Source organism: Lampetra planeri, chromosome 3, assembly GCF_965212315.1.
Source record: "Lampetra planeri chromosome 3, kcLamPlan1.2.h2, whole genome shotgun sequence".
NCBI lineage: Eukaryota > Metazoa > Chordata > Hyperoartia > Petromyzontiformes > Petromyzontidae > Lampetra > Lampetra planeri.
The window spans coordinates 9,248,014-9,258,013 of NC_136109.1; the positions used below are offsets into that span (position 1 = coordinate 9,248,014).

Below are 10,000 nucleotides of genomic sequence, written 5' to 3' on the forward strand. Positions count from 1 at the left end.
CTCTATTCTCCCTCCGTCCATTCTCTCCCTCCCCTCCCGTCCTCTTTCCCTCCCACCTCCCTCCCTCCCAGTGCACCTAGCCTGGCACGGGGTGGGGCACGCGCCCCTCACACCTTGAAGTGGTACGGTCCCGAGCACGATCACCCGCAGAAGCAGTAGCCCAGGTAGATCATGGCGGGCGCAGCAGCAGAAGCGGATCACGTTGGGAATGGCCGCTCGCAGGGTCAAGAATGAGGATCTTGAGCACGGCAGAGATCGGGGGGGGAGGGGGGGTGGAGGGGTGGGGGGAGAGGGGGGGTGGGGGGGGGTTCAAAAGGTCAGAGAGGTACACGCGCTTCAAGGTACGTACAACAACAACGATTCTAGATTGAAGCTTTCGTGACTGCAAGGATTCATATTCTTAGTTTTTTTCGGTAAAGTCACGTAGGTAAAAAAATTTAAATTAATAAAAGTAAAATGAAATCAAACTAAATAATATTTTATTTTTATTTTACTTTTATTAATTTTAATTACAAAATAAAAATTAATAAAAGTTAAATTAAAAATAAAACAAAATAATATTTTATTTTTATTTTACTTTTATTAATTTAAATTTTTAACCTACGAGACTTTACCAAAAAAACTAAGAATATGAACTTCAACGGTACGTACAACAACGACAACTATTCTAGATTTGAAGCTTTCGTGACTGCAAGGATTCATATTCTTAGTTCAAGTTCATTGATTAGGTATAGCCCTGTGAGCCATTCGGCTCTTGAATCGGGTGCAACCGCAACAAACAAAAAACAAAAACATGAACAAAAAAACATCTTAAGTGACTATGTGACCGAGTGCAAACAGAAAATCCAAGAAAAGACAGCAAAAATATTGCAGAAAAAAATCACCGTGCACCAACGCTGTGTGCACAAATCCCAGTGGGATGCAAGTCAAACAACAACAACAAACAACCACAAGACAACTTAGATTAAGGCCATCAGTCTAACTCTGTACTACAACAACACAAACATGGCCAAACCAATACACTTTTCGAAATCACCAAAATAAAGCCATGAAAGCAATGCAACAGTGATCATAGGAACTGTGACGGAATTTTCAAGTCGGCGTGCTTCAGCCGCAGCCGAACCTCACAAAATAATATCCAGGTGCCTACCTTGGCTGCTCCCACCCTCAACCAGTATATATGTAATGTAGTAACTCGGCGGGAGACGACTTCACGGGTAACACACTCTTTATTTTATCAAACTCGTTCACAGGTGACTAACACCTACTTTGTATCTCGGGTGACAAACACCCACTTAGTATCTCGGGTGACAAACACCCAATTAGTATCTCGGGTGACAAACACCCTACTTAGCTACTTGGCGACTAACGCCCACTGAGCTACTCGGATGACCAACATCCACTTAGTATCTCGGGTGACAACCACCCACTTAGCTACTCGGCGACTAACGCCACTGAGCTACTCGGATGACCAACATCCACTAGCTACTCGGCGACTAACGCCACTGTGCTACTCGGGACACTCCCTGCCCGGGGTATCCGTCTCGACTGTGGGTCCCCCAGCCCGACCCACGGGGGCGTCGGACCCCGGGTTCCCACAGCCTCGCCTCCGAGCCACACAGGGCCCCGGTCCCCCACAAGGACGGCGGGACTAGGGGTCTCGGGGCACTAGGTCTTCAGCTCCGTCTTCGGGTCTTCAACTGGGTAACTCTCCCCGAGTGCTCTCCGCGCGTCCCCCTTTATACCCCCACCCTGCGGACGTCGCTAGCGAGCACTCACTTATTCGACCAATCGCTGGGCGCTGGCTACGATCCTCTTTTCCCACATCTCATCGTGCCTCACCACCCACGCCGCGCCGCCCCGTCATCTGTCACTCCCGGCCGCGCGCGTCCACACCACGCCCACAACGCGTGCCCAACCCCGCACCCCCGCGCCGCCCCGTGATCCATCACTGTCACAGTCGGCGCACGTCAATACCACCACTACATCACCCCCTACCACATAGCTCGCAGCCGACCCGGCTGCTATAAAAATATACAAACCGCCCTGTGTGCCCCGTAACACAACACAACAACTAACGTAACAACACAACACGACGCGAACACTACCATCCGCAACCATCAACCAAATGCCACCGCGACAATAGAACAATATATACAAACCGGCGAGTGACAATAGCAATGTGTATGCAGAAAGGAAAATAAATGGAAATTTTTTTTTTCTTTCGACTCGTGCAGTGTCCCCATCCTTTCCGAGCGTCCCTACAACGGGACATTACCCCGGCAGAGGGGAACACCGGGCGAGCTCGGTGTTGAGAAAAAAACGTCTTCATGAAAATTGTTGTGCCCTAGCCCGAGTCCGCCTTGCCGGTCCGTCGTACGGCACCAGACGCGGTTGAACGTCCGGTGGTGCCAGCGGTTCAGAAAGACATCGGCCAGGCACCGAGGACCCGTGCGTGCCGCGGGGTTCAGGCTCCCGACGGTTAGCAGCCGTCAAGCCCGAGGCACCTGGGGGTGGGTCAGGTGGAAACACGTGAGGAGCAGCCTGCGACACCTCCCTCCCCGAGTCGACGGTCACATCACACGCCCGGTCGTTACGGCACAGAACGGGGTCACACGGTGCCGTATAGGGCTTCAGTCGGGAGGGGTGCACGTACCAACGGCGTTTTTCCCATTTAATCTGTATACTCTGGGGTCGTGCAACCCGCACAATTTCCACCGGTCCCCTCCAAGGTCTCAACAACTTGGGGGACGTAGCCAACGGTGCATGTGGACAATGCAGCCAGGCCTTATCGCCTGGTTTCCAATCATGCGTATGCACCCTCCGCTCATGCAATTTCTCGTTCGCAATTTGCCGCGACCGCGAATTCAACCTCGCCGCCTCCCGTGCTTCAGTCAATTTTGCGATATTAAATTTGATGTGGTCTGCCAATTTAGATTTTGCACGTGGCTGGGAAATCCCCAGTTGGACGTCCATGGCCGGATCGGCCTCCCGCCCATACATAAGAAAAAATGGGGAAAACCCCGTCGCCGCATGAGGGGCCATTCGATAGGCCGCGAGTACCCCCGGCACCTGTAAGTCCCAATCAACCTGATCGTCGCAGACCTGTTGGCACAACATAGACGTAATCGTCCTGTTCAGACGCTCAACCATCCCGTCAGTCTGCGGGTGGTAGGGGGAAGTACGCACTTTCATTGTACCCAACAGGTCGCACACCTCGCGCAACAAACCGCTCGAAAAATTATTTCCTTGATCCGTCAGCAAGCGTTCGGGGGCGCCCTTGTCCAAAACATAACCCTGGACGAAGGCGTCCGCCACCGCTGCAGCCGACTGGTTGGCGAGTGGCCATGCCATGGGCCATCGGGTGAAGTATTCTACGCCAACCAGCAGGAACCTATTTCCCCTCGGTGTAGCAGGAAAGGGCCCCAAGATGTCCAACGCAACCAATTCGTTTGTGCGCGAAACTTGAATGGATTGCAGCGGTGGATTAGCTGCCAATGGTGGCGGTTTTCTTTCGGCGCACCCTACGCATCCCTTAAGAATGTTCGCCACGTCGTTACCCATCCCCGGCCAATAATAGCCTCGCTGGATTAGGGCGAGCGTTTTTTGAAAACCCAGATGCATGAGCCGTTCATGAGCTGCCAGAACGACCTTACCCCGCATAGCAACAGGCACAACGAGCACGTGACCCCGGGACATGTTGTCCCACTTCATCAAAAGGCCCTGTCTGCACACCCAGGAACCGACCCGCGCATCCCCTACCTCGGGAGCGCCAACTTTTCGACGTAGCGTAAGTAGGGAGCTGTCGGACATTTGGAGACGGCCCCACTCAATGAGGGGCAATGACAACAGCGAATCCCTCCCCGTGGGAGCGTCGACTCCCAATTGCACTTTGGACAAGTTAGCAGAACCGGCACACAACGAGTCCAACCACTCTGTCCCCTCATCACTTGGAGGATGCGACTCGACAGTGAAATCCGCTTGAGACACGAGCCGTTCCTCAACGGGTAGCGGCGCGGCGTGAGCCAGCACCGTTCCCTGCGCAATTTCGGCCGGCCGCGACCCCGTATTCAGGACCCTTACGAACGGCTCACTGTCCCCTCTCACCATGGTTTGAGCAACCGCTAAGTCGAGGCCCCTTCTGGCCCTGTTAGACGGCCCCAACGGCCCCCCCTGTGCCACCGCGCCCACCTCGAGTGGCTTCCTCAACCGATGGGGTACCAACATTTTCGATCCCGGGGGCACCCTTACAGTCTGAGTTGCCAGCGCCTGCACCGTCGCACAAACCGTGCGTATTTTGGTAGGGCTCGTCAAGAACGCAAGCCGCCGACCTGACGGAAGCTCAATGCAGGCCTGATCTATGAGAATTTTGATGGGCATTTTGGACAAAAAGTCCGTACCTAGCAAACAGGGAACGGCCAGCGATGATGATACAAAAATAGGGCCCGCCAATTTGATGTCACCAATGCAAATAGTCGCCCGAATCTGGCCGATGATCCCCAGGGATCCCCCATTCGCCGCATTAAATGGCACGTCTACTGGCAGAAGGGGTCTACTTTGAACGGGAAGAATGTTATAAATAAGGTCCGAGATGATGGTGGCCGACGCACCCGTGTCAACAAGCACCCGGACCTCAACCCCGTCAATGAAGCCCGTTACCACGGACGACCCGGCCGACGCAGCCACGATCCTGTGGGCCAATTCGGACCACTCGACTGCTTGCGGGCCGCGTACGGACCCCCCTCGCCGAAATGAACCCCCGGCACCCAGCCGCGAACCCCCCACCGCGAAGCGGCGACCCGAATGTGCCGTGTTTGTGGACCGAACGTGTGAGGTGCCGCGACTTGCCGGGTTTTGTTGGGATGACTTGTGGCCCTGGTCGTCGTCCCGACGTGGTCCTGTGGCGCGCTGACGCGGGGCCCGGCACCCGGCTGCGACGTGACCCCGAAGGCCGCAGTTGTAGCAGACGACGGACGTCGTAGGTTTCGGTTGCTCCAGCTTGCGGGGCGAACGTGTGGGCGAACGACCTCCCGTTCTCCACTCCCCCGGACGCGATGCAGCGAAGGCCTGCTCCTGCACCGCAGCTGGCTGAGGTTCGGCGATCGTGGCTGCCAGTACCGCGTTCCCCGCCAAATTGCAGACGACCCCCGGCCTGCGTTTGAGGACCTCGTACGCGTGAATGCTCGTGGCGATCGCCAGGGAGCAGATATCCATCTCGTCCGCCACATTGATGGGGACCCCCAACTCGTGGGCCAACACCAGCAGCTGCTCCGTCACCATGGCGTCCTTCCCCTCTTTATCCATGCGGGGAAAAGCTGCGTCCGCCAAGGCGAGTAGTGCCGTGCGATAGGCGAGCGTCGTTTCTCCAGCCACCTTCCGCCGATCGTAGAACTGGTGGCGACACGTGGAGGGCGGCCCGAACACCTTCGCCATCAGGTGTAGTGCGGCCTGGAGCGTAGAGCGGGACGACCTTGCAGCAGATGTGAAGGCTGCAAGCGCGTCGTCGTCAAGCATCGCTGGCAACGCACGCAGGGCAGTGGTGTCGGACCACCCCGACATCTCCTGATGAGCGAGGAACCTTCGTTGGAAGGCTCCCCAGTCGCCCCCATCCGCCTTGAACGCCGACAGCGCGGGCAATCTTTGCTGGAGGACCCGATCGTCGTCGACGTCGGAGAGATTTTCCCGCGCTCCGCTGTAGTTGTCTAAAATGTCGGCTCGGTTGTCAGGCGCAAAATGGAGAGCTCCGGCGCGCGCTGATGACGTGGGCTGCGCTGCGCGGAGGTGTCCGGCCACGTGGCGTCCGTGTTTCCCGCCAATCAATGGCGGCCCCTCAAAAACGGCGGGAACTTCCAGACTTTTGGCGCGAAGCGCCTTTTGGCGGGATCCCGCCAGCCTCGCTCCTTCCTCCAACCCCGCAGCCGTTTTCTCGCCCGCTGGAACGGAGATCTCGGCCAAGATTGCAGCGGCGGCGAGCAGCAACTCCGCCAACCGGGAGTGTGCGTCTTGGAGGCTGGTGTCGGAGGCAAGCAGAGCGTCGGCCATCACCGCGAGGTGCTGCATCGGCGGCCACTCCTCGTCCTCTCCTCCCGAGGTTGGTGTCCCCGGTACGCCGTCGTCGTCCCGACCTCGCTCGTGGGTACGGGTAGTCTTCCTTGTGTCCATACTTCTTGAAGACAGGTTCACTTCTGACGCCAGTTGTAATGTAGTAACTCGGCGGGAGACGACTTCACGGGTAACACACTCTTTATTTTATCAAACTCGTTCACAGGTGACTAACACCTACTTTGTATCTCGGGTGACAAACACCCACTTAGTATCTCGGGTGACAAACACCCACTTAGTATCTCGGGTGACAAACACCCACTTAGCTACTTGGCGACTAACGCCCACTGAGCTACTCGGATGACCAACATCCACTTAGTATCTCGGGTGACAACCACCCACTTAGCTACTCGGCGACTAACGCCACTGAGCTACTCGGATGACCAACATCCACTAGCTACTCGGCGACTAACGCCACTGAGCTACTCGGGACACTCCCTGCCCGGGGTATCCGTCTCGACTGTGGGTCCCCAGCCCGACCCACGGGGGCGTCGGACCCCGGGTCCCACAGCCTCGCCTCCGAGCCACACAGGGCCCCGGTCCCCACAAGGACGGCGGGACTAGGGGTCTCGGGGCACTAGGTCTTCAGCTCCGTCTTCGGGTCTTCAACTGGGTAACTCTCCCCGAGTGCTCTCGCGCGTCCCCCTTTATACCCCACCTGCGGACGTCGCTGCGAGCACTCACTTATTCGACCAATCGCTGGGCGCTGGCTACGATCCTCTTTTCCCACATCTCATCGTGCCTCACCACCCACGCCGCGCCGCCCCGTCATCTGTCACTCCCGGCGCGCGCGTCCACACCACGCCGACAACGCGTGCCCAACCCCGCACCCCGCGCCGCCCCGTGATCCATCACTGTCACAGTCGGCGCACGTCAATACCACCACTACATATATACAAGGACTGTTTTCTTGGAATTTCTCATTTACTTGATACAGCGAGCGTGCTGTGACGGTTCCACCTCAAACAACCCACAGCATGATTGCTGTATCAAGTAAGAGGGCGAGTGGGTGAGTGAGTGAGTGAGTGAGTGGGCGAGTGAGTGAGTGGGCGAGTGGGTGAGTGAATGAGTGAGTGGGTGAGTGAGTGGGCGAGTGGGTGAGTGAATGAGTGAGTGGGTGAGTGAGTGGGCGAGTGGGTGAGTGAGTGAGTGGGCGAGTGAGTGGGTGAGTGAGTGGGCGAGTGGGTGAGTGAATGAGTGAGTGGGTGAGTGAGTGGGCGAGTGGGTGAGTGAGTGAGTGGGTGAGTGAGTGGGCGAGTGGGTGAGTGAGTGAGTGGGTGAGTGAGTGGGTGAGTGAGTGAATGAGTGAGTGGGTGAGTGAGTGGGCGAGTGGGTGAGTGAGTGGGCGAGTGGGTGAATGAGTGAGTGGGTGAGTGAGTGGGCGAGTGGGTGAATGAGTGAGTGGGTGAGTGAGTGAGTGGGTGGTTGGGTTAGTGGGTCAAGTAAGTTACTTGATACAGCAGTCATGCTGTGACGGTTCCACCTGAAGACGGAAGCTTGTGTTGCCTCCGAAACGTCGTGATTTTTATTTTATTTTAATTTTACTTTCATTCATTTTAGTTTTTTACCCACGTGACTTTACCGAAAAAAACCTAAGAATAAGTTCAACACACACACACTCGCGCACAGCACAGAGGGGGAGCGAAGTTGGCAAACTCACGTTGTACGTCTTAAAGTAGCCCATGTACTTGATCACACCGACCCAGACAAGCAGAGTTGACGTCCCAAGCAGAATACTGCAGAGGTCATAGGACATGAGACTCTGGGAGGGTTCACACACACACACACAGCATTGCGTTAGTTTACCCGTATGGGTGTTGCATGCGTGTGTGTGTGGGTGTGCACTTGCCCTAACAGTCTGTTGAAGGCTACACGGGGGATCTTTGTCTTTGTTTGTGTGGAGCTCGCTAACAGCACTTGCCCCAACAGTCTGTTAAGGCTACACGGAGGATCTTTGTCTGTGTGTGTGTGGAGCTTGCTAACAGCACTTGCCCCAACAGTCTGTTAAGGCTACACGGGGGATCTTTGTCTTTGTGTGTGTGGAGCTCGCTAACAGCACTTGCCCCAACAGTCTGTTAAGGCTACACGGGGGATCTTTGTCTTTGTGTGTGTGGAGCTCGCTAACAGCACTTGCCCCGACAGTCTGTTAAAGGCTACACGGGGGATCTTTGTCTTTGTGTGTGTGGGGGGAGCTCGCTAACAGCACTTGCCCCAACCGTCTGTTAAGGCTACACGGGGGATCTTTGTCTTTGTGTGTGCGGAGCTCGCTAACAGCACTTGCCCCAACTGTCTGTTAAGGCTACACGGGGGATCTTTGTCTGTGTGGGGAGCTGACTAACAGCACTTGCCCTGACAGTCTGTTAAAGGCTACACGGGGGATCTTTGTCTTTGTGTGTATGTGTGGAGCTCGTTAACAGCACTTGCCCCAACCGTCTGTTAAGGCTACACGGGGGATCTTTGTCTTTGTGTGTGTGGAGCTCGCTAACAGCACTTGCCCCAACCGTCTGTTAAGGCTACACGGGGGGTCTTTGTCTTTGTGTGTGTGTGTGGAGCTCGCTAACAGCACTTGCCCCAACAGTCTGTTAAGGCTACACGGGGGATCTTTGTCTTTGTGTGGAGCTGACTAACAGCACTTGTCCCGACAGTCTGTTGAAGGCTACACGGGGGATCTTTGTCTGTGTGTGTGGGGGGAGCTGACTAACAGCACTTGCCCCGACAGTCTGTTGAAGGCTACACGGGGGATCTTTGTCTTTGTTTATATATTTTCACGCGATCTAAAACCTCTATTATCTCCGTGACTTTACCCAAAGACCCCAGCGGTCTGGATGAGATTGGCCGCGAAAGGCGACGTGTCACACCGCCTGTTAAAGGCTCCGCGGGGGGATCGTGGTCACTGGGGAGCGGTGGTGTCGTGGTCAACGCCGTTCGCACGATTCACACGGCGACAGCGAATCCCTGGCGAGCGGAGAGGCGACATCGCCCGGCCTCACAGCTGCAGGGAATCGCGAGCGAGCGGGCGACTGAGCGAGCGAGCGGGCGAGTGACTGAGCGAGCGAGCAAGTGACCGAGCGAGTGAGCGAGTGGGCAAGCGACCGAGCGAGCGAGCGAGTGACCGAGCGAGCGAGCGACCGAGTGAGCGAGCGAGTAACCGAGTGAGCGAGCGAGCGGAACGAGTGAGCGACCGAGTGAACGAGCGAGTGACTGAGTGAGCGAGCGACTGAGCGAGCGAGCGACCGAGTGAGCGAGTAACCGAGTGAGCGAGTAACCGAGTGAGCGAGCGAGTAATAGAGTGAGTGAGCGAGTAACCAAGTGACCGAGCGAGCGAGCGGAACGAGTGACTGACCGAGTGAGCGAGTGAGCGAGCGAGTGACCGAGTGAGCGAGCGAGTGACCGAGTGAGCAAGCGAGCAAGCGGAACGAGCGACTGACCGAGTGACCGAGCGAGTGACCGAGTGAGCGAGCGACCGAGTGAGCGAGCGAGTGACCGAGTGAACGAGCGAGTAACCGAGCGACTGACCGAGTGACCGAGTGAGCGAGTGACCGAGTGAGCGAGCGAGTGACCGAGTGAGCGAGCGAGTAACCGAGTGAGCAAGCGAGCAAGCGGAACGAGCGACTGACCGAGTGACCGAGCGAGTGACCGAGTGAGCGAGCGACCGAGTGAGCGAGCGAGTGACCGAGTGAACGAGCGAGTAACCGAGCGACTGACCGAGTGACCGAGTGAGCGAGTGACCGAGTGAGCGAGCGAGTGACCGAGTGAGCGAGCGAGTGACCGAGTGAGCGAGCGAGTGACCGAGTGAGCGAGCGAGTGACCGAGTGAGCGAGCGAGTGACCGAGTGAGCGAGCGAGCAAGCGGAACGAGCGACTAAACCGAGTGACCGAGTGAGCGAGCGAGTAATAGA

The 10,000-nt window shown here is 56.5% G+C and overlaps 1 protein-coding gene across 3 annotated transcripts in view; it reads right to left on the reverse strand.

Moving 5' to 3' along the window:
• Positions 1-7,640: 7,640 nt before the first annotated feature.
• Positions 7,641-10,000, reverse strand: part of LOC144717297 (mucolipin-3-like) — a 42,168-nt gene continuing 39,808 nt past the window's right edge. For all 3 annotated transcript variants that reach the window (XM_078592758.1, XM_078592759.1, XM_078592757.1), the window contains one exon: positions 7,641-7,864. In XM_078592758.1, coding sequence (XP_078448884.1) covers positions 7,667-7,864 — 198 coding nt within the window. In that variant the 3' untranslated portion in view covers positions 7,641-7,666. The remainder of the gene's footprint in view (positions 7,865-10,000) is intronic.